The 24,805-nt window shown below is 37.0% G+C and overlaps 1 protein-coding gene across 1 annotated transcript in view; it reads right to left on the minus strand.

Annotated features, from left to right (window-relative positions):
- LOC149828796 (protein tesmin/TSO1-like CXC 5) overlaps positions 1-15,241 on the minus strand; it is an 85,804-nt gene extending 70,563 nt beyond the window's left edge. Inside the window, exons 1-3 of the mRNA XM_090017732.1 lie at positions 14,777-15,241; positions 11,485-11,598; positions 10,079-10,256 (exon numbers count right to left, since the gene is read on the minus strand). Of these exons, the coding sequence (XP_089873858.1) occupies positions 10,079-10,256; positions 11,485-11,598; positions 14,777-14,910 (426 nt within the window). The 5' untranslated portion in view covers positions 14,911-15,241. The remainder of the gene's footprint in view (positions 1-10,078; positions 10,257-11,484; positions 11,599-14,776) is intronic.
- Between the last annotated feature and the right edge of the window lie 9,564 nt (positions 15,242-24,805).

Genomic DNA, 24,805 nt, shown 5'->3' on the forward strand with positions numbered 1-24,805 from the left:
CGAAGGCACTCATACAATACTTGAACAAATACACACCAAGGTGTAAACAAACATGCACAAAGGCATGTATTTCATAAAAAAGAGGGAATGCATACAAGCGCAAATATTTGAGAAACAAATGTGCACAAAACACAAAAATACACAAAAGTGAGCAAGTATGCACTTTATAAAAAGAACAATGCTTGAAATTCTCAAATTTTAACAATTGCAATTGAGGACAAAGAAAACCATATTATGGCCAATGTAGGCATTTTTAAAAGATGTTATTAAGAGGTTTCGAAACCTTATGAAAAATACAAACCAACAAGTTTATAAAGATGAAAAATGAAATCATTTATACCAAAAGGATGCAAAAGATGAACTATGCACTCTATGTAGTGTGAGAAATTCCTTTTTTAAAAAATCTTTCCTAATGGTTTATCATAAACAATTTTTCAAAAAAGAAACATTGAAAAACTTTTAGGAGTTCTTATAAGTTATCATTAACAAGAACTACTTTAGGATTCAACAAAGATTTTTAGATGTGAGAGATTTTCATATAAGGATTATATCAAATTTTTCAAAAAAATGCACTAAAATTCATAATCAAAAGAGGAACTCAAATCAAATTAGGGTTCATATGAGAGTTAAGAAATTTTAAGCAAAGATCATTACTTTAGCAAGAAATCATATATATAATTTTAAAAATTAACTTATAGGTGAATCATGAGATAGTTATGTAAGAATTATAAATCTCACATAATTGAAGGTAATTTTAAAAAAACATAAATTGCTATTATATGCGATGAGTAGTTCGATAAACACAAATTATATATTTGAACAACAAACAAGTTCACCAAATTTGAGGGAGATAATTTTAAAATATACGAGCACACAAAATGTGAAAAGACATAATTCAACTATCATAACTATTAAACGAACAAACTATATGCAAGAAACATATTTTCAAATGCATAATATTTTAAGAAAAGGGATACATACCGAATAACTTCAAAGCAAAAAGGAAGAGCAATGAATACTTCACCATTTCTTGAGCGACACGCTTTCCGTTGCACCAAAGGACAACCCCATCGTGACCTCGCTCTGATACCATGTTAGAAAGTGACTTGGAATACATTGGGTTCAATAATGAACCGATACTTATGCACGTGGAGTGCAAATATACCCATTAAAGGGAAACAACATAAGCACATAATGTGCTAACACATAAAACCCATAAAAAGGGAAAAATATGACATAAAGTCATAAGTTGCATATCATTGAAGAATAATGGAAAAGGGGTAAAACCCCATTACAATGGAGCATAAGCTCCCTCTAGGATTGAGAAAATACAAAGGGGAGAGCCCCTATTTATAAGCAAGAAAAGGAGCCACAAAGGGGGCTCCCAAGAGAGTCGTTGGGAGCCCCCAACGGTCACATATGTGACCGTTGGAGGCTCCCCAACGACTCTTTGGGGAGCCTCCCTATGTGGCACAAAAGCCGAAAATTAAAAAGGGAAAAAAGAAGAAAAATAAAAAATAAAAATGGAAAATTACAAGCAATATTCCAAAGTGGAATATGCGCAAAACAGGAATTTACAGAAATACCCTTTTGGGTGAATAAAGAATATATATTTATATTCATATATATATAGATATACATATACATATATATATATATGTATATGTATCTATATATATATGAATATAAATATATACGAGATTACAAATGACGATAATACACATATTTTAACATGCTTAAGCTCATACAAAGTTTTCCTTAATTAAAAAACTTTTTCTCGCTCGATCTCAAGCCCGAGAGGAGGATCTATGTACACTACCTTATTTAGGTTACCATTCAAAAAATCATTCTTAACATCAAGTTGCTAAATTGGCCGATTTCTAATTGATGCTAAGGCAATGAGTGTTCTAACACTAGTCATAGTGATTACGGGAGCAAAGGTATCTTCATATTTTATCTTATACTCTTGGGAATAACCTTTGGCAACTACCCTAGCCTTATATCTTTTTAAGGATCCATCCCCTTTTGTTTTGACCAGGGTTACCGGAAGCGCCTAGCTAAAAGGGGAAGCACGCTTCCCCAAAGCGCGCTTCGGAAGCGCGGAAGGTCGCGCTTCCGAAGCATGGGGGGAAGCGTCCCCCTTTTTTGGGAAGCGTGTCCCCCTTTTTTGGGAAGTGTGCTTCCCTTTAATGGGGGACGTGTTTCCCTTTAATGGGGGACGCGCTTCCCTTTAATGGGAAGCACGCTTCCCCCACGCTTCCCCTTTTTTTCAATTTTTTTGTATTTTTTATTTTTATTTTTATTTTTATTTTTATTTTTATTTTTATTTTTTTTCGCTTCCCCCTCGCTTCGGAGACGCTTCCTAGGTCGCTTCCGAGACGCTTCCTAGGTCGCTTCCGAGACACTTCCCGAATCGCTCCTAAGTGGTCCCACGCTTCCCCGCTTCCTAAAATTTTGAAAGTGCCTCGCTTCCCGCTTCTCGCTCCCGCTTCCCGTATCGCTTCCCGCTCCCGCTTCCTCAACTGGCAACCATGGTTTTGACTATATGTGGCATTTTTTCCTATAGGTAATGAAATAGATCCAAGTAAAACTAACTTTTTTTAGATAAACAAAGTTTTCATAGTTTCAATGATATGACAATGCTTTCTCTCAGCTAAGTCGTTTTGTTGAAGGATATTTGGACAAGATCTTTGATGTAAAGTCTCATTTTCTTTCAAATAATTTTTGAAATCATTAGACAAGTATTTTTCTCCTGAATCCGATCGAAAAATGACAATATTGGTTTGAAATTGGTTTTGCACAATTTTGTGAAATTCTTCGAAATATTAAAACACATCGGATTTTTTACTAAAGAAATAGATCCAAGTAAAACTAACATAATCATCAATGAATATAACATAATAAGAGAGTGATCCTTTTGACATGACCGAAGCTAGTCCTAATACATCCGAATGCACAAGCTCAAAAGGTTTGGTAGAGATAAAAGTTCTAAAGCCAAAATAAATTTTCTTCATTTTTCCAAGAATACATTCATTTCATATGAACTCTTTAATACAAGTCTTTCAAAAATAGAAAAAGAGTTAATTTAGATACATTAGGATGATCAAATCTTTGATGTCGTAGAGAAATATCTTTTTCCTTGACAAAATTACAAAATGATTCTTTAGGAAGATGAAGAAAATCCATGTAGTAGAGATTTCCCTTCCTATTGTCTTCCTAAATCAACTTATTTGATTGGCAATCCTGCACCCAATATTTTTTTAATGAGAAAGAGACCTCATGCCCATAATCCAAAATTTGAGATACGGATAATAAATTTAAATTGAGTTTTGAAACAACTCTAACTTTAGGTACTTAAATTTTTTTTGAAATGTTTGAAAAAGTTCCAATACTTTTAATTTTTAAATTAGTTTTATCGATCGTAGAAACACAAGAATTATAAAAAGATTTTGTGTATTCGGATAAGAGGGATTCTAAAGGAATCATATGAAATGAGGCACTAGAGTCAAGAATCCAAGAAAGTGTTCTTGGAGGAGAGGAAGAAGATACAACGGCACTGGAAGTAGATGTGGAGGAAGTCTTAAGGAATAGTTGTAATGCTTTAGTTCGATGTTGAATAGAATCCTTAAGGTCTACCCCTTTCATGATACCTTCATCACCCTTTTTGGGTGGTTTGATCATGATGTATCTCGGTTCTTGGCAAAAGTGGCAAATAATTTTTCTCTCTCCTTCATTGTTATATGTTCCTCCATTGTTATTTTTTTAAAAATGAGGTTTATATGCTTTAACATTATTGTCGGAACTTGACACAGCAATAACCACCTCACTTCCTTTAGTCATGCCAAGTCGGGACTCGGCTTGGTACACCTCTCCAAGAGCATCATCAAAAGAGGGGGGGGGGGGGGGGGGGGGTCTATGCAAAATAGTAAACCTAACTTGCTCAAACTCGGGTCTCAACACAAATAAGAAAGAAAACAACAAGTGTTCCTCCGCAAGTTGTTTTTGCCTCATTTCGATAACAGGATCATCCCACTTATGCTCAAACAATACTAATTCATCCTAAAGAAGTGAGAGGGTACCATAGTAATCTCTCGTACTTTTATCTCCTTGTTTAATAATATGAATTTTCTCTTGCAGAAAATATTTTTGTGCCACATCTTTTTGCACAAACATATTTTTGAGAAAGATCCAAGTCTCACATGCTTTTTTGAATTTAAATATATTTGCCGCAATTGTGAGTTCCATGCTATTAAGGAACCAAAAGAGAATTTGGGCATTTTCGGATTTCCAATCTTCTACCTTGATGAGGTGATCTTTGAGTACTTTTTGTCTTTCTTCGTCACCATCTATTTTGGTGAGAATGAGTTGTGGTTCACATGTAGTACAACTCACATTGTAATGAAACATAAGTGCACAAGCACAAAACAGTCCACTAAGGGACTATACAAGAGCCAAGAGGCAATGCACAACAAGACAAGCACAAAAGTGCTAGTAAGGCTTACAAAAAGCCAAATATAAGAAGATAAGCACAAAAGTGCTAATAAGGCTAAGCCAAACACAAGAAGACAAATATAAAAAACAATAGCCTTTACTAAGATAGCTTAAGAAAAAACAATAATATAAAGAGGGTCCAATCCCCTCTATTTATACACAAAAGGGAGACCAAGAGAGCTCCAATAGAGCTATTGGGAGCCCCCCAATGCTCATACTTGTGACCATTGGGGTGGCTCCCAAGGGCTCTATGAGTTGCCCAAAAAGGCCTTGGTCAAACCAAATTAAAAAGGCAATTACAATATAGTCCCTAGTGGACTATTCTATTTACAGATCCAATAAAAAGACCAAAATACCCTTATGTGTTATGACTAATTACAAAGGTATACATATATATATTTTACTATATATGTATACAATATATATATATAAGTCACAGGGATTCGGCCAACCAGGTGCCGCACCTGCGTCGACGCGACGCGATGCGACACGGGTGAGCGTGAGGGTGCGGCACCCGGTGCGGTCAACCCGACCCTAGGTACGGTCAATGCACCAAGGGTCATTTTGGTCTAGTTTTTAGATTTTAAAAGAAAAACTGCCTGATGAAATGGATTGCGGAGGAGAGGATTAGGGCAAAAAAAAATTCCCTAATCCTCCGTTCGTCTCCTCTCTGACTCCCTCTGCTCTCTGCTCTCTGCCGACGCCGGACCTCTCCAGGTATGCCCCCGACTCCCTCTGCTCTCCTCCTCTCCTCTCTGACTCCCTCTGCTCTCCTCCTCCCCTCTCCGTCTTCTCTCTCTCCCTCTTAGAATGTCGGGGAGGGGCGTCGGGGTCCAGAAGCAGGCCCAGGACCAGCCTAGACAGGTGAGGCCACAGGCCACCGAACCTGTTGTCCACCCCTACTCTGATATTATCATGATAATATCAAGTTAGCACCAAGAACCATAGTAATGTTTTCAAAACATTGGGCTATTTCAGATTCAGAAAATCTCAATTAAATGAATAGGTAACTAATCCCCTTATTCTTTCGGATGGTTGACTATCATATTAGAAGATAGTATCCCCTGGATAAGATGCCAAACACTAACTGCTTGACCATGACATTTGATTTGAAGAAATCAATATCTTGCTTTGCTCTACATCACATCGAGCTGCTTATGCAGATGGACCTAAAAAGTTAACTGTTAAATGTTATGTTGGAATAGAGATGTCTGTTTTCTGATTTATTTCTTGTTTCAAGTAAGAGTCACATAATGAAATATATCAAAGAAAAGATTAGAGTGACCTTCAAGGGTCTAAAACCAATAATCTAGGCACTAGAATCTTTGATACCTAAGTATCATGCTAGTGACACAAGACTTAAATGATATTAAAGGTATTCCATCTTGATCTTTTGAACATATGAAATTAGTACATGGGATGTTGTTGATAGACCAAAGAATAAGATTTCTGGGATATAAGTGGGCATATTTAGTGAAGTTCAAATATATTGTATTTTGCATTGTTTTTTTGGTGGTGTTTATATTATACAAATAATGCATTATTACGTGGTGAGCTTAAGCATGAGGTTTATGTGGAACGGCCTCAAGGTTCCAATTCCATCAACACATTCACATGCTTCGACGACTTTGTTTTTGTAATGCGCATTCACATATATAATATATATATATATATATATATTATTTTATTTTTTGCCACACCCCCGCACCCAAGGTCTTTGAAAGTGCCGCACCCCCGCACCCGCACCCATGTGACATATTGTAATGAAGAGGGGCGGAAGCACCAATAAAGCAAAAACACTCTTTAAGAGTGATCACAAGAGTCAAGAACACAAACACTAAAAATGTATACAAAAAAACCACAAGAGGAGAAAATGACTTAAAGTCATAAGTTGGATATTATTGAAGAAAGAAAGAAGAGGGTGAAAACCCCAATGCCATTACAAGTGTGAGCATCCTCTATTTATAGAGGAGGGGAGCTAAAAGAGGGACCATAAAGGGGGCTCCCTTCTAGTTGTTGGGAGCCCCAACGGTCATAAATATGATCGTTGGGGCCCCAACGACTAGATAGGTGGGGCCCCTTATGGTCCTTCAAAAAGAAAAATAAGAAATAAAAAAAGGAAAAGAAAAAGGGGAAAAAGAAAGAAAAAAGAAAAAAATACAAAAGGGAAAAAGTACATGGTAATTTACCAAAACACCCCCATCGGGTTTTTGGTTGTACAGAAAAAGAAAAATGAAATGAATTATGTATATATACATATATGTATATATATACGTATGTATATATATATATAAGTATATGTATATATATTTATATATACATAATTTACCATACCTCCTCAAACTTTACGGGGAGAAGACCGAAAGTTTGCTAAGAAAAAACATAAATCGTGGAGTTGGGAGCGCTTTGGTGAAGAAGTCAGCCAGTTGATATTCTGAAGTAACATATGGTAATGTGATAGTTCTAAAAGTAAATCCAAGTAAATCGAGTGAAGTCATCAACAAATCCTCCTTTGGATAAAATAGGGGAAGGTCCCCATACATCGGTATGAATAAGTTCAAAAGGGCGAGTGGTGAAATAATTCCTTTGAGAGAATGAAATAGCTTTAGATTTCCCAAAAATGCAATCTTTACAAGTCATGTTTGTCTTTACAAGTATTGTCCAAAAAAGGAAAAAGAGACATCTTTACAAAATTTGGATGACCAAGTCTCTCATGCCAAATTCCAATACTTTTGTCCTTTATAAGATTGCAAAAAGACTTTGGAGGTAGAGTCAAAAAGTCCATAAAATAAAGATCACCCCTTCTATGGCCTTGCCCAATCAGCTTCCCTGACTGGAGATTATGCACGGTGCAATCCTTAGGTGAGAAAGAGATTTGGCATCCATGATCGGTGATTTGGAAAACGGAAAAAAGATTTAGATTAATCTTAAGAACGATTCTTACTTTAGGAACGAAAATTTTTTGAGAAGTTTTAAAATCAAGTGTTCCAATACTTTCAATTTTTAAAGATGTTCCATCGGCCGTTGAAACATAAGAAGATATGGGTTCGGAAAAAACATTAGAAAGAGAGTTTTTATGAGATGTCATATGAAAAGAAGCACCGGAGTCTAGTATCCACATACCTGGAGGTGATGAAGAATAGGCGATGGCGGCTCCGGATGTTGAAGAAGAAGTTTTGAGAAGATGTTGGAGAACTTCGGAGATATGATTAAGAGTTTCTTTGATATCTCTCTCTTTGGCACTTTCTTCTTCCTTCTTTGGAGAGTTTTCTCCAACTGCGGCCACTTTTTCCTTAAGCTTTGGACAAACCGGTCTAATGTGTCCCGGTTCATTACAATAGTGACAAATCACTCTCTTTCTAGACCCATTATTTTTGTTAAAGTGGGGAGGTCTATATGCTTTTACATTTGATCTGGGCCTAGTAACGGCCAAAACTTCATCACTCTTAATGTTTAGGCCAAGTCGAGTTTCTTCTTGGCATATTTCGGCAAGGGCATCTTCAATGGGTAAGGCTTTACTTCTATACAGAAGGGATGCCCTAACTTGTTCAAATTCCGGTTGAAGACCATGGAGAAATTGGAAAAAATGCTCATTTTCAATTTGTTCCCTTCTCAACTCAATATCTTCCGGAGCCACCCATTTAGGCTCAAGAAGAACAAATTCATCCCAAAGAGGGGTTAAAGAGCTAAAGTAGTCTCGGACACTCATATCCATTTGCTTAGTGGAACGGATTTTTTCTTGACAAAAAAATTGTCTAGCAAGATTCTTTTGGGTATACATACCCTCAAGGAAGAACCATGCCTCATTGGCCCTTCTAAATTTAGCAATATTAGCACAATTTTTGAGGTCCACATTGTTCATAAACCATACCAAAATTTTGGCATGGTTACTTTCCCAATCCTCAACTTTGGATTGATGGTCATTGATAGCTTTGATGCGCTCATCGCCATCTAAAGCTTTTTCAACCTCATTTTCGATTTTAGTGAGAACAAGAGAGGGTTCGGGAGTAGTTCCCATAACAAAACCCCAAAGTTTCTTACCTCTTAGATGATTTTTCATAGCGGAGTCCCACATGAGATAGTTGGACCCATTTAGCTTAAAAGAAAGCTCAACTTTAAAATTGTGTTCCATAGGTACTGAATAGTCTTCCTTTCTTCAAAAGCTTGAGAGGCACACGTCCCAAGAAAACAAAGAGAAGCCCGATCACCAACCTGGCTTTGATACCATGTAATGAAGAGGGGTGGAAGCACCAATAAAGCAAAAACACTCTATAAGAGTGATCACAAGAGCCAAGAACACAAACACTAAAAATGTATACAAAAAACCCACAAGAGGAGAAAATGACTTAAAGTCATAAGTTGGATATTATTGAAGAAAGAAAGAAGAGGGTGAAAACCCCAATGCCATTACAAGTGTGAGCATCCTCTATTTATAGAGGAGGGGAGCTAAAAGAGGGACCATAAAGGGGGCTCCCTTCTAGTCGTTGGGAGCCCCAACGGTCATAAATATGATCATTGGGGCCCCAACGACTAGATAGGTGGGGCCCCTTATGGTCCTTCAAAAAGAAAAATAAGAAATAAAAAAAGGAAAAGAAAAAGGGGAAAAAGAAAGAAAAAAGAAAAAAATACAAAAAGGAAAAAGTACATGGTAATTTACCAAAACACCCCTATCTGGTTTTTGGTTGTACAGAAAAAGAAAAATGAAATGAATTATGTATATATACATATATGTATATATATACTTATATATATACCTATGTATATATATATATAAGTATATGTATATGTATATTTATATATACATAATTTAACAACATATACATGTATATATATAGAGAGAGAGAGACATATATATATATATTTTAATTATTTATTTTAACACACATGTCCCCATAGCATCTTGCCCTTAATATGGTGCTATGTAGCGACGGCCCACATCAAATAGTTGGATTTGTTTAGCTTGAAAGTGACCATCATCATGGATTCTTTTTTTGCCCATCTTGATAGAGAGAAACAAGACGATTAAAAGAACCTTGTCAGGAAACAAGCGAAAATACAATAAAGAACCCAATAAAGATTAACAAGAATACAAAAGAAGTACACAAGCACTAATCTACCAAGCAAAATAAACTCAATAGCACAACACATGAACACAATAGCCACAAAGGGCCAACACAAAAGATAAAAGTATAAAAGTATAAAATATGATTATGAAATGCTTAAGAAAGCATTGTCTAATACAAAGGGGGAAACCCTTATTTATAATACAAAGGAGAGAGAGTGGGGGCAGCCCAACATATTAAATAAAAAAAAGGAAATTAAAATGAAAGGAAAAATAGCCTCTACTAGGCTGACACCTATTGCATGAGTGAAATGACTGAAATACCCCTGATGGGTATTTCAGTTTACATAGGACAGGATATATATATATATATAACAATCAACCAATATTATTTAACAATAAATTGACACACACACACACACTGGTCAAAAGTATCAAGAAAACAGCCACAAGACACATTTTTTATTTCAAAAGAGCCAGATGAGCAATTATATTTGTCAATATTATGAAATGCAAGAGGTATACCCGACTATCCCTAGAAGCAATAGGACTGCTAGCAATCTTTGGCCGAAATGCATTTGGGTTACGCTCTAGTGTAGCTTCAACAGCCTCATATCTAACAGCTTCATTTTCAATATTGTTGCAACAGTTGACACAGTTGCATCCATCACAGTATATTCCTGCAGCAAAGCACTCACAGTACCTGGCAGAGGGAGAAAATAAATTAGCTTCATTCCTATGCATGATTCAGTAAACTCAGCAGAAAAAACTGACACAAAGCCACACATACTCATATTCCAAATTAGCAACAACATGACCAAAGAAAATTAAAATCACCCACCATCAAATCTTGGAGAAATCAAGCAGTACCACCCCAATTGTCACGTGGAAAAAGAAAACAGAACTTATATTTCAGCAGTCACCTTACATGTTAATGGTATTTACTGCAAATTCAGTGCAGAATTCTAACAGCAGTAAGACAGCTTAAGAAAAGCAATTGTCTAGTAATAACTATGCATAGATAGCTGACTGACATTAAATTAAATGTTTAGCTAAAGGTAAGAATATAAAAGTATACTTCAAAGTTGCACTGTGAGCATTATAGTATGCCTGAAAGTGTATGCTGATAAGAACCATGTACTCACCATGCTTCCTGAAAATGTGAGAAGTCCACTACAAGCATCATGAAAGAGATCACAGTTTTCAAATCAGGCAGCACAATTCTCAACTGCACCAACTTTTATTGACACTTCAATTTAACAGAAAACATGAATATCACAGTAAAGCATGCTTTCTTTAAGAAAATCATGATAAATAAAAAATGACAAGGTGCAAAAATTTGTATGCACATAAGGGGGAGATTTTTAATCATACAAAAAATATCATTGCCCTTCTAAAGGAAATCATCCTTCCTATGAAAGTGCTTCTTTTTGAAGCAAGTATGTTACCTCAATGGTGGATCTGATTACCTCATGTCTTAAATCTCCAGTGATTTGAGATCCAGGATCTCAAATCATGAGTTCAGAGATCGTTGGCTTTTAAATCCCAGTGGAAATGCCAAAAAAAATGGGGATGCAAGGCCTTCTAAAAAATCTAAATACTTAGTTCTAGGGGTTAGAGATCCTGTGTTTGGTTTGTCTTGGATTCATGGAGGCCCCAAATCCTTGACATGACATCCAAAGTCATCAAATGACTTCAGGAGGGACAAAAAAAGTCCAAGTCATTTCCTATGCATTTTCAATGTGCTACGATAACCATTTCTTCAGCAGTTTCCAGTCTGTACAATCTCACTGTCAGATACACATGCAGCATCCTCAATTGTCTCGGATTTCAGCTTTCACACATGCATAGGTTTGCACAACATGACCAACAAATTAATCTAGTACAAGAAATTACTTTTGTAGAAACATATCAAAACACGAGGCACTTACAATTTCAAGCATCTTGAATGCTTGCAGTTGCACTGTTTTGATTTCTTTGGAGTACCATCTTTTGAATCAAAAATCGGGCGGGGAGGTCTTGAGGATCTTGGTGATTCTGGCTTTCTGTATTAAAAGAGCATCAGAATGCAAAAAGATGGCATATCACGAACACCAAATGAAAAGAAAAAGATCAGGAAAACAATTTTTCTTTTACATTTTTAAACAAAAACTAAAGTTTTTCAACAGCATTTCTCATGGTTCCACAAAGAAAAACTAATTGCTACCTAATTGGAAAAATACCTTAATAATTACTTCCAATACATGATAGAGAAAACTTACAACACAAATATTAGTGCCAAATAATCACTGACAATATTAACAGCAAATAGCAAGCTATGGATTCAAAGTTCAAACAAACAAAAGAAACAAAGCATCTGCGAGATCTATTCTGCAGAAAACATCTAAGGTATAGAACTTTGTCATTTCAGACTGACAAGCAAGTACTCTGTGTCTGTGAATGAGGACAATTATTAACAAATTGCAGAGAAAATATTGTAAATATATTGACAATAATACCAAAAGATAGATTATGTTGGAAAAAAGGAAATGATAAGAAACTGGTGTAACAGAACTATTTGATTGAGAAATTAAAGAAATCATCACTCACTCGGGTTTCCAATGTGTTTTTTCAATTTTTTTATATCTGTGTTAAACTTTCAACCTCTCTATATTCCTTTGTGTCACCTTGCCTCCCTCCACAACTTTGATCATCTTCTCCTTTTGCTAGTTCCATCCAGTGCGTCTCAGACATCCCTTTGTGGAGGAAATGGTTCCATGCCACTATAAGATGTGCAAACCATTTAAGCGACATCCCTAGATGTTCTGATTAACTAACACTTTCATTTAACCTCCTGTAGTATGCTCATTGATTCTATGTCCTTTCCCTTCAGTATCCATGTTTATCTCAACATATCCAACCAATTACATGATATTTATCTCTGTTTGACAATAACTTGTCGAATAGCATGCATCACAAAACAAGGCAATGGTAAGATGCCAGTTTCAATTGAGAAATGAGAAGTGTGCAACCATACAACCTACTAGATTAGTGGCAGAGCCAGGACTTTTCTTTGAGGGTCACAATAATGTTTCCTTCTAGGCTGGGTCTGCTGGGACCAAGTCAAGGTCATACAAGTAATATCTCTGACCATAGTTGATTTGATTGAATTTGTTGGTTGCACATCTAGCATTGCAACACTAAAACAAACCATGATGGAATATCTTTTACATAAAAATATTACAGATCTAGTTATGGAGTTTATTTAAATTTCACTGTATCCAACCACCATGCTCATTCAAAAGAAGGCCTGAGAAGACAAGAAGGCGTAAGTTATTAAAGAACCCAAAATGTGGGTTTTGTGTAAGAAACCATCAAGTAATGTCCACTACAAATCAATGTCTCAAATAAAGACTTGTAGGTTTGCCAAATACAAGACACTTGAAGATGCAAGTAAATTGACACAGAGTGAGATATAGATAGACAGATACAGATACAGATTATATATATAGAGAGAGAGAGAGAAAGAGAGAGATTGAAAATTTGAAAGTAAATGTACATTTATATATTAAAATATCAAAAGAGTATTTTTTTGTAGATTAAAAAAATTTAAAAAAAAATTGTACCCTCGTCCTTTTTTTCAAAAAATTTATAAACTCATGTGTCACTCCTACCCTATCTTTGTGAGATAGCCTATAAATTAGCATGTATAAGTTTCACTTTCACCAACCCATAAACTCAAAATTGTCCAACAGACAAGCATAAATCAAACAAAAAGTTTTTAGGTTATTAGGTGTTGACCAACGCCAAATCTTCATTGGTATAGAACTTGTGATTTGTGTTTTTTATGTTTATATTGAAACCTCCCATTAAACCCAAAATGGTTTTCTTTAACTTTGACAAAGCGGCACAAATTTCAAAAGGGCATATGAAATATAGGAAAAGAAAAAGACAACATTCGACACTCTAGTGGCATTTACAGGGCAAGTACTTCAACTAGGTAGGTTTTATCCACCATTAGTGCACACGACACAAGTAGGCTACAAAGCCACACCCTTTACATTGCTTATAGTAATTAGTAAATAATAACTCCTCTGATAGGGAACCATAACATTCATTGACAAGGACCAACTTCATCCTTATAATTATCACACTAATGGCATATGAATATAAGATGGTCCATAAAACCATCAATGGGAGCCTATTTACAAATCCAATCAAACAGATGTTTATCAATCTTCGCAGAGCAACATCAATTCTTCCCCAGGGGACTACTCAACACTATCATACTCAAACAATAGTTAAGGATTTCTCTTCTTAGATATGCTTTCAATGCGTCTAACCTCAAATGTCCAAATGACCATGAAAGCTTTCTTGTTTTGACCACCACAAGCATACTTCAAAAAACACACTGCATATTATTTTAGTACAGAAAGAAAACCAAATAGGAAAAAGGGGAAAAACAAGACAAGGAGATACGACAGGGATGCATATTTCAAATTACATCTTCAGAGGCGTGTATTACATAATTATTATCCACGTTAAGGATTTTCAAAAGAAAATGAATATGGATTTCTAGCAATTTAAATTATTAAAAAAGAGCTTTCAGTTGAAAACAAAAGCAGAAAAGAAAATATAAGAAAAAACATCATTTGAAAGTTGTAGCGAATGAAACGAGAAGAGGAAGAAGTCCGCCTGAGATGCATATAGAAAAATCAATTTTCTCTTTTAATTCATAATCTTATTACTCTAATCGTAGTAATTTCCAGGAGAAAAATAGAAGAAAGAAATTTTCAAAGAAGATAACGAAGAAGATGAAGGAAAACAAGACATTCATCGGAGGAAAAAAACTCCACACAATTCGCCATGCATTTCCTTCAGTAAGTTTGAAATTTAAGACAGAAAAAAAAAGCAACGATTTAAATCAATTTATGCAAAATACGTGCTACAAAATAGCCATCATATGAGGAAAATAGGAACACAAACCGACATTATAAAAACACTAAAAGATCAAAATGATTGCACAAATCCGGAAATGCTTTCAGGAAAACAAAAAATTTAAAGAGATAAGCAAAGTAGCTATCCCCGACAATCTCTGCGTCATAATACTTTATGAATCTCCGAAAAACATATTGAAATAGAAAGAAATTCCATTAAAGCAAAGAACTGAACCCCCAGCAACAAAGAGAACACGATGCACACGAAATTGAGCGAGTCAGAGGGCAGACCGAAGAGGGTACTCACAATACGGGGACCGCGGCCGGGCGAGGCAGCGGCTCGGATACAGCAACGGAGGTGCTGCAGATTCCGGTAAAGTCCAGCTGCCTAGCGGCCAGCTTCTTCCCTCCGAAATCCACCTGCTGGAGCCCTTGCTCCATCAAGGCTCCACCTCAGCGGGGTGGCCGAATTCGCATACCAGCACGGACGATTCCCGTATCCGAAGGTGAGAATTCACGGCTCGGCAATCGGAAACCCAAATTCCTCGAGCGATTCCGGCGAGCGATCGCTCAAAAGGGAGAGGGCCGGGAAGGGAAACAATCCGGCAGCCGGGTGGGAGGCCTTCGACGGAATCCCGGGAAAGGAGGCCGGAGAACGGCGGGGAAAGCCGGCGGTTTCCGATCGACGGAGGGGCGTGGCGGAGAAACAAAGGGAGGGGATTTCGCGTCGAAATTTGGAAAAAGAGGGAGGAGAGAGAAAAGAGGAACGAGACGAAGCATCAGTATGCCTTGTCTCCTCCCTCTGCCTTTTGAAATTGAATTCATAAATTCTACGGTGGGATCGTCGGCCTTCGGGCCATCGGACGGTGGAGGTGGAGAGAAGCGATCTGACGATCCGAATTCAATGGTTGTTCTTATGGTGAGTACTCTGCCGTCGATCTCGGGATGGTATCTTGGGCTAGTACGTTACGGGTTGCGGCTGGAAAGTATAAATCCGTCATTTAGGACTTTCGTAAAATTGGCCTGCCCGTACAGACGAAAGCAGATCGGGTCATTTTTTAAAATGTGAGTACTTCTTAGGGGTGGCAATCGGGTCGGATTGGCGGGTCAGAATACCTCAACCCGAACCCGACCCGTTTATTAAACGGGTCGGCTGTGGCAAACACTAACCCGACCCATTTAATAAACGGGTAACCCGACATGACCCGCCAACCCGTTTAATAAATGGGTTGGGTCGGAAAAACGGGTTGGCGGGTAGCGGGTGGGTTGGCGGGTTGGCATACCCCCAACCCGAATCCGACCTGTTTAATAAATGGGTTAGGCGGGTCGACCCGTTTATTAAACGGGTTGGCTTAAGCCCAACCCGAACCCGCCTAAGAGGCGGGTCGGGTCGGTGGGTCGTGTCAGGTTTTGCCACCCCTACTTCTCATTCGAGAAACCTGACCGGAGGAATGAGACTCAGGATTGTTACACGTGGCAAATGACGTTCCCGCCCAGCAAGGGGTTACAGCGTAACATCGTTAGGTATGATTAAAAAATTCAAATATAAACTTAAAAAAATTAGAAAAGGACAGTAACTGATAAAAGGAAATGCCTTCGGGTTTCTGTTTTGCAGTCTCTTTCTCTTTATGACTGTCGAAAATATTATTATGATGTTACTGCTTGTTGGTTGTTGGCTCTGCAACTCCCGTTATAAGCCCACCATTACTTTCCCTCTTCATCCGTTAACCTCTGCAACTGAAGATCAGATTAGCCCTACTAAGAGAGGTGTTGAAACCTGTTCTTATCTGATTACAGGTATTCAGTTCCAACACTGTAAGTTTTAAATAAAAAAAAATCAAATGAAAAGTTGTAAATTCTTATCTTTTTTCAATCAAGATATGAGGTTATAACAGTTGATAGCGAGATGTATCATATTTATTTTATAATTTTTTCTATTAAAATGGATGAACTTTTCCTTCTCAATTCAATTTTTAACATGCCTGAATCGATTTGATTATGTTTTTCATCTTAAAATTGATTTATCAGTTAGCATAGAGACCTATTCTTGTTGGCCTTCTATTTTCAACCATCTTAGCTTTTACCTTGACGATTTTTTGGCTCGTTGCTAGCTGATTCTCTATTTGTAGTCAGCATGACAAAAGATAATCAGAGTGCAAACAAGATGGCGAACACTTTACTCTGGTAATCCAAGGACAATTCTAGTTTCTCAGCCTCTTAATGGAGAGAACTATGCAATCTGGAACAAGTTAGGATTCATCGAAGGTTCTATTGTCCAACCAGTAGAGTCGTCATCTAATTACTCCTTGTCGATAAGGTGCAATCACTTTATTCTTTCATAGATCCTAAACTCTGTATCTAAATACATTGCCGATAGCACTATATATGCTGCCACTGCTCAAAAAGCGTGGACAGACCTCAAGAAATGTTTCACTCAAAGCGTTGCTATGAGGATTTTCCTTATTCAAAGAACCATTAGCCGACTTCAACAGAAATCAATGTCGGTTGCAACTTACTTTACTAAGATTAAAGGTTACTCTCACATTCCTACATGTACTTGTGGTACTACGCAAGTTTTATCTCAACAACAGCAAAGAAAAAAGGTGATGCATTTTCTGATGAACCTTAATGACTTGTAACGCCTTAATTTTTTAAATAAAAAATGTAGAGATTTTTTTTATTTTTTTACATGATTTCCAAAAAAAACAATGAAAACTCTTTTTAAACAATGTTCAAGCCTTAGAAGGATTACAGTTTCCAACACACGCACGTAAGACTAAAAATAATTGAATCAAACTATCAATTAAATTAAAATACTAGCCTCACAATAAGAGAGTTTGCAAGACTCAATGAAATAATCAAATTATAAAAATAGTTCAGTCCTCCTAATAGCCTAAAAGAAATGTGATTCACTTAGCGCTACCCCGAGCCGCCCGTCATCATCCCCTGGATTACTTGTTACTTGAAATATTAAAAGCAAAGGCATTAACCACAGTTGCAGTAAAAAGCACCCTACACATAGGCACTGAAAGAACACAAATACATAAAGCATACATCCTTCCTGATACAACCAAATCATAGCATATTAACACAACAAATACTACAAGAAAAATGCCAATTACCAACGGATATTAGCGACGGATTTTTCCCGTCGCCACTTTGCGACGGATGTAGCGACAGAAACTTATTTGCCGCTAAGATTTGTAATATTGACGGATATAGCAACGAAAAACTTTCGTCGCTACATTCGTCGCTAAGTAGCGGCGAATTAGCGACGGCCTGTTCTTGTCGCAACACATGCGACGATTAGCGATGAATTTAACGACGGATAGTTTTTTGTCGCTACTTAGCGACGACGTTAGCGACGGAAATATTTCATCGCTAAGGGGTCATATAAATTTATGATGGAGTTGCGACGGAATCAAGCCGTTGCCAAATCTGTCGCTAATTTTTGCTTAAATCCCTAATTAGAGCCCATTTTCCTCTTACCTGATTCGTCTCTACCGCCCGGCCGACGCAACCCTCCATCTTTTGACGCCATCCTCTGCCGCACAGCGTACTCCACGGCTTGCCGGCCGCCGCCCATCGCTCCCCGGTATGCCGCCTGGTCCGCCGCCCGGCGCCCCCCGGTCCGCCCAGCCCTGGCCCGTCGCCCCCCGATCCATTGTCTGTCGCGCCCCGCCCGCCGCAGGTAAATCCCAGTTTTTTTTACCTAGGGCAGGGGGCGCCTGCCCTGCATTTTGTTTTTGTCGGCAGGGAGTCGACTCCCCTACCTAGTTTGTTTTTTCTGACAGGGGGTCGTGACCCCCTACCACTTTTTGTTTTTTCAGGCAGGGGGTGACCCCCTGCCTCGTTTGTTTTTTTCGACAGGGAGGCGACCCCCTACTGCGTTTTGTTTTTTTCAGCAGGGGGTCGACCCCCTGCCTCGTTTGTTTTTTTCGACAGGGCGGCGACCCCCTACTGCGTTTTATTTTTTTCGGGCAGGGGGTCCCCCCCCCCCTTTTCCGGCAGAGGGTCGCCCTCCTGCCACTCGTTTTTTTTTTTCTGGTAGGGGGTCGACCCCTGCCTCATTGCCACTTTTTTATTTTGGCAGGGGGGCGACCCCTGGATGGGTTTTTTTTTGGTAGGGGGTCGCCTTCGTGCCTTGTTGCATTTTATTTTTTTTGACTGGGGGTCGACCCCCTGCCTCGTTGTTTAATTATTCGGGTAGGGGGTCCACCCCCTACCTCATTGTTTTATTCGAGCAGGCGGTCACCCCCCTGCTTTTTCGGCAGGGGGTCGCCCTTCTGCCACTCATTTTTTTTCTCGGTTGGGGGTTGACCCCCTGCCTCGTTGCCACTTTTTTCTTTCCAGCGGGGGAGGCGACCCTTGCATGGTTTTTTTTTCGGCAGGGGGTCGCCCCCTTGCCTCATTTTTTTATTCAGGCAGGGGGTTGCCCCCTGTCTCTCTTTTTTCGGCAGGGGGGCGACCCCTGCCTCGTTTGTTTTTTTTCAGCAGGGGTCGCCCCCACGCCTCATTTTTTTATTCAGGCAAAGGGTCGCCCCCCTGTCGTTTAGAAGAATGTGATCCAAATGATATACCAAGTGGATGGGCAAACAATAAAGAAGAATATGAAAGTCAAACTAGTGATGAGTAAGAATTCTCGAGCTACTGAGCAAAATCTTGTAATACAAACCTCTATTTGAATGTATTATCATGTTTTTAATGTATTGTAATACTTGATGTGAATGATTTGAATGTATAGAAATGTATTGCAATGATTTCAATGTTTTGAATATATTATTGCAATACTTGATGTGAATGATTTGAATGTATTATTGTAATACTTATTGTGAATGATTTGAATTATTTGAATATATAGAAATGTATTGCAATGATTTGAATGTTTTAAATGTATTATTGCAATACTTGATGCGAATTATTTGAATGTATTATTGCAATACTTGATGCGAATTATTTGAATGTATTATTGCAATACTTGATGTGAATGATTTGAATGTTTTGAATGCATTATTGCAATACTTGATGTGAATGATTTGAATGTATAAAAATGTATTGCAATGATTTGAATATTTTGAATGTATTATTGCAATACTTGATATGGATGATTTGAATATATTATTGCAATACTTGATCTAAATGATTTGAATGTATAGAAATGTATTGCAATTATTTGAATGTTTTGAATGTATTATTGCAATACTTGATTTGAATGTTTTGAATGTATTATTGCAATACTTGATGTGAATGATTTTAATGTTTTGAATGTATTATTGCAATACTTGATGTGAATGTTTTGAATGTATTGCAATACTTAATTTGAATTATTTGAATGTATTGAAATACTTGATGTGAATGATTTGAAATAATTTGAATGTATTGCATGACATTTTTTATTTGTTAGAATATTGTTCGTGGAGGTTGCAGTGGTCGTTCATTTGGTGGAAGTTTGGCTCAGCCATCATCATCACGGGCACCATTGATAGGTATATCATTTAACTAATTGGATACTTGATTAGTTAAAATGTGCATTCTGAGAATTTCTAACGTATTTTTTTATAGATGATGTTTTACCTGTACATGACCCACCTACACCAGTTGATCGTACAAGTTAGGAGCCAACACAGGATGCAGGGTCTTCTCAATCTGGCACAAAAAGACTCATTCGAATAGTGTATATTGATAATTGATCGTAAGTATTTTGTTTTTACTTATTGCATATTTTATAAATATTGTATATTGATATTTGTTGTGTACCAATTCATGTGCAGCACGAGGTTCGAGACACAAGAAGTAGTACGCGAAATTAGGAATTCACTACTTCAACATCTACTTTAATCGGTCGCTCAATGGAAAGAGTATCTAAAAGAGGTGATAGACAGATTGTGGTCCTCATTCACGGTATACAGTTGTTTGTCATAGTTAATATGTTTCATATTTAATTTTTTGTTATAGTCATGTCTACTAACTTTCTGAAAATATTTGTAGGTCTCGAATCGCTTCGCGAATACGGTGAAGGAACATGATGCAAGGAAGGTATGGCAGAAGGTTGTTGTCAATCGATTTGCAGACATGTTGCACAATATGAAGACTGCAACAAGAAAAGCATCTGGCGGGACAGATGATCCACTGCAGTAAAAGGGTCATAGACCTCCTACTATTAGGTCAGATGTTTAGGATGCAATGTGCAACAACTGGGCTGGGGATGCATTTCGAAACCGCTCAGTGATGACTGCACAAAATCGAGCCAAAATGCCTGAAGCTCATCTACACACGAGTGGATATAGGACTTTTGGGAGCCACCAGAAGAAAATGGTAGCTCATCAATATATATATATATTGTCAATTTTATAAGTATTGTTGCAAACCTGTTAACTAAATCTTTTATCATTTCACTTCGCAGGAAGCAGAAAAAGGAGGCATTGTGCCATACAAGAATGTGTTTGTTGAAACATATAAACGTAAGACCACGGGAGAGTTTGTATCAAAGAAGATGAGAGCGACAATGGTATGTATTTATTTTATTAATAAACATTGTAATAGACTAGTTACTATGAATGACGTTATCACAAATATTATAATTCTTAATTATTAATTCATATTCTAATTATTACATTGTAAGAGTCATACGAGCAACAAATGGTACAACGATATGGCGATGACTCCACTCAGCGTCTGCCTTTTGATCCTGCAACATGGGTGACTGCAACCGGTGAACCCCAAAAGGGTCGTGTGTTCGGGTTTGGGAGTAACATGAACACCACACCAGTCGTGGCCTCCTGCAGCCCGGATGCACAGAGTTCTCCCGCCAGCATCAACTCTCAACGTCCTAATGACCCTGATATGTCTTGGGATGGTGTCTGTTAGCGTCTTGAGGACAAAATACAATACTTTTTAAATCAAGACATTCCCAACATTGTCCGTAATGACTTGTACAACTTTTTTCAAGACAGAGAAACTTCATCTGCATTCAACATGAGTTCCGGTGCCCGTCAGGTATACTTTTTTTTTACTGCCTTGAAACACATATGAGCATGATAAAATCACATATGAAGTTTTTTTACTGCTTTATAACACATATGAGCATGATAGAATCATGTATAAAGTTTTTTTACTGCCTTAGAACACATATGAGATTGATAGAATCACATGTGAAGTTTTTTTTATTGCTTTATAACACATATGAGCATGATAGAATCATGTATAAAGTTATTTTACAGCTTTAAAACACATATTAGCATGATAGAATCATATATAAAGTTTTTTTACTGCCTTAGAACATATATGAGCATGATAGAATCACGTATAAAGTTTTTCTACTGCCTTAGAACACATATGAGCATGATAGAATCACATATAAAGTTTTTTTACTGCCTTAGAACACATATGAGCATGATAGAATCACGTATGAAGTTTTTTTACTGCCTTAAAAACACATATGAGCAAGATAGAATCACGTATAAAGTTTTTTTACTGCCTTAGAACACATATGAGCATGATAGAATCACATATAAAGTTTTTTTACTGCCTTATAGCACATATTTGCATGATAGAATCACATATAAAGTTTTTTTATTACCATGTAACACATATAAGCATGATAGAATCACATATACAGTTTTTTTACTGCCTTAGAGCATATATGAGCATAATAGAATCACATATACAGTTTTTTTACTGCCTTAAAGCATATATGAGCATGATAAAATCACATATACAGTTTTTTGTCTGCCTTAGAACACATATGAGCATGGTAGAATCACATATACAACTTTTTAACTGCCTTAGAGCACATATGAGCATGGTAGAATCACATATACAGTTTTTTTACTGCTTTAGAATACATATGAGTATGATAGAATCATATATAAAGTTTTTTTGTTGCCTTAGAACATATATGAGCATGGTAAAATCACACATACAGTTTTTTGACTGTCTTAGAGCACATATGAGCATGATAGAATCACATATACAGTTTTTTTACTGCTTTTGAACATATATGAGCACGATAGAATCACATATAAAGTTTTTTTGCTGCTTTATAACGCATATAAGCATGATAGAATCATGTATAAAGTTTTTTTACTACCTTAGAACACATATGTGTATGATAGAATCACATACAAAGTAGGCTATATTTCAGTATATTTTGTTTGTCAATACTGACATTTCTTTTCTCGTATAGGTTGCTGGCGATAATCAGCGTAGTGGAGCTGAAGGGACAGATCAAGACACTGAACAAGTGGACACACAAAATCTTGGCGATGATTAGATTTATGTGTTGAATTTGTTCTACCTTCTTTTTGTTTCAAAAATGTAAATGTTAAATTGTAAATAATTAGAACTTGCGAATTCTATGGTGGATCGATTAATTGTTTCAGTTTCCTTTTATATGTATTTTGATGTGCACTTTGTTTTTTATTCACAGGAAAAATAAATTGTATCACGAGAAATTTTTTCTCGATATTTAATTTTCAAACTTTTTTTAAATTTTTTTCCTTGTTTGCGATGGATTAGCGACAGATATATCTGTCGCTAATCACTATTTACATTAAATTTAGCAATGGATTAGCGATGGCTAGAAATCCGTCACCAAACCAAAGTCGTTGTTTAGTGACGACGACCTTGCGACAGATTTTGTCATTCGTTATTCTGTTGCAATTTAGCGACGAAACTGGCGATAGATACAGTCGGTCGCTACTTAGCCACGGAATGGGCGACGGATATATTCCATCGCTTATTAGCGTCGAAAAATTCGTGATGAAAGCTATACATCTCTAATTCGATGTTAATCCGTCGCTAAGCTATTTAGTGACAGATTAGCGGTTGATTAGCGACGGATTTAGGTCGTCGCTAATCCGCTGGTTTGTTGTAATGAAAGATCATGGTCACAACAATAATAATTAAGCATACAAGATTCCGTGATAATTCATTCTTACCCTCAAGTAACGAACTTGCATCCTATCATTAGTAATTGAGACCATAGTAAAACAAAGTCATATAACATGCATAGACATTTATGCCAATATTCAATAAAATATTTAAACATTTGTGAACCTAATTTAATGTATTGTTTTTCTTTTCTATCTTGTAAGGGTACACACTCAAGATCTTACTCCAACTTAACAATCACATGGGGTCTATTGTGCTATGTATTTTAATTACTACATTAATTCAAAGAGTCAAATCAAACATCCACCAAAGCAGTCTTTGATCGAGAGAAACTTAACAGTGGTCTAGAAAATTAATTTCTACTCTAGAGAGCCAGATTGCCTACCTAGGACGAATTGATAGTCCTCACCCCCTACACCAACTACGGGGGGGAGAGATGTTTATGCCCTTAAAAACATGTTATTGGGCATGTGTACCTACTACCCTCTCCAAAGTAGGCCTCCGATTTAAATGAGTTATTAGGTGTTATGTCACTAAGCTCAAATTACAACACCAGGTGCACTCCACACCTGGCTCAACAACCCCAAGCTCCATTCTGGGTAGATCAAACCATTGCCTCACATGGCATGAACTCACACTCTCAAAACTTACTATGGTGCACTAAAGATAGTTTTTTTGATCCATTCAAGGTACGTACTCAACTTTAAAGAGCACCCAAGAGTATCTCAAGATACGTACTCAACATTAAAGATCACCTAAGAGTATCTCAAGGTATGCACTCAATTTTAAGCAGTATCCAAGAGTTTAGCTTAAGTGTGTATATGAGCATGTTTATTATAACTTAACTAGGTGCTCACTAGTACCCTTGGTTTCACCAAACCTGGCTCGCATTCGAGCTCCATGTATGCATGTCTTATATGACTTACAACATATCACATGTCATATATCACACTACATAGTGCATGCGACTTATTTCAATTTGGCATAAACCATGAATTTCATAAAATAACACATGTATGCCTAGTCACACTACATGGCCCAATCATCATACTTAAATCTCATATTTTAACATGCAGTCTCATATGCCATTATGTACAAATAATCAACATGCTTACATACAGCGTATTCATTAAACATCTCATATCAAAATATACATGATTAACATCTCATATCATAAGCAAACATATGATTTTAACAAAACAAGTTTACAAGCCAAGATATTATCCAAAATTCAAGAACTGCATAAATCAAAATTTTCATGCAATTCAAGATCTGTTAAAACCATAATCCTATATATAAATGAACACATAAAAATTCTCAGTCATACCATAAGGTATTAGGATAGCTAATAGAAAAACAATTTCATTTGCCCGTCGAAATTCACGGACCACAGACTGTTTTTTTGTTCTGACAGAACCTGCCAAAAACTTGCTTTAAAAAGAAG

The sequence above is a fragment of the Nuphar pumila genome, chromosome 9 (assembly GCF_984573655.1).
Source record: "Nuphar pumila chromosome 9, dmNupPumi1.hap1.1, whole genome shotgun sequence".
NCBI classification, from domain to species: domain Eukaryota; kingdom Viridiplantae; phylum Streptophyta; class Magnoliopsida; order Nymphaeales; family Nymphaeaceae; genus Nuphar; species Nuphar pumila.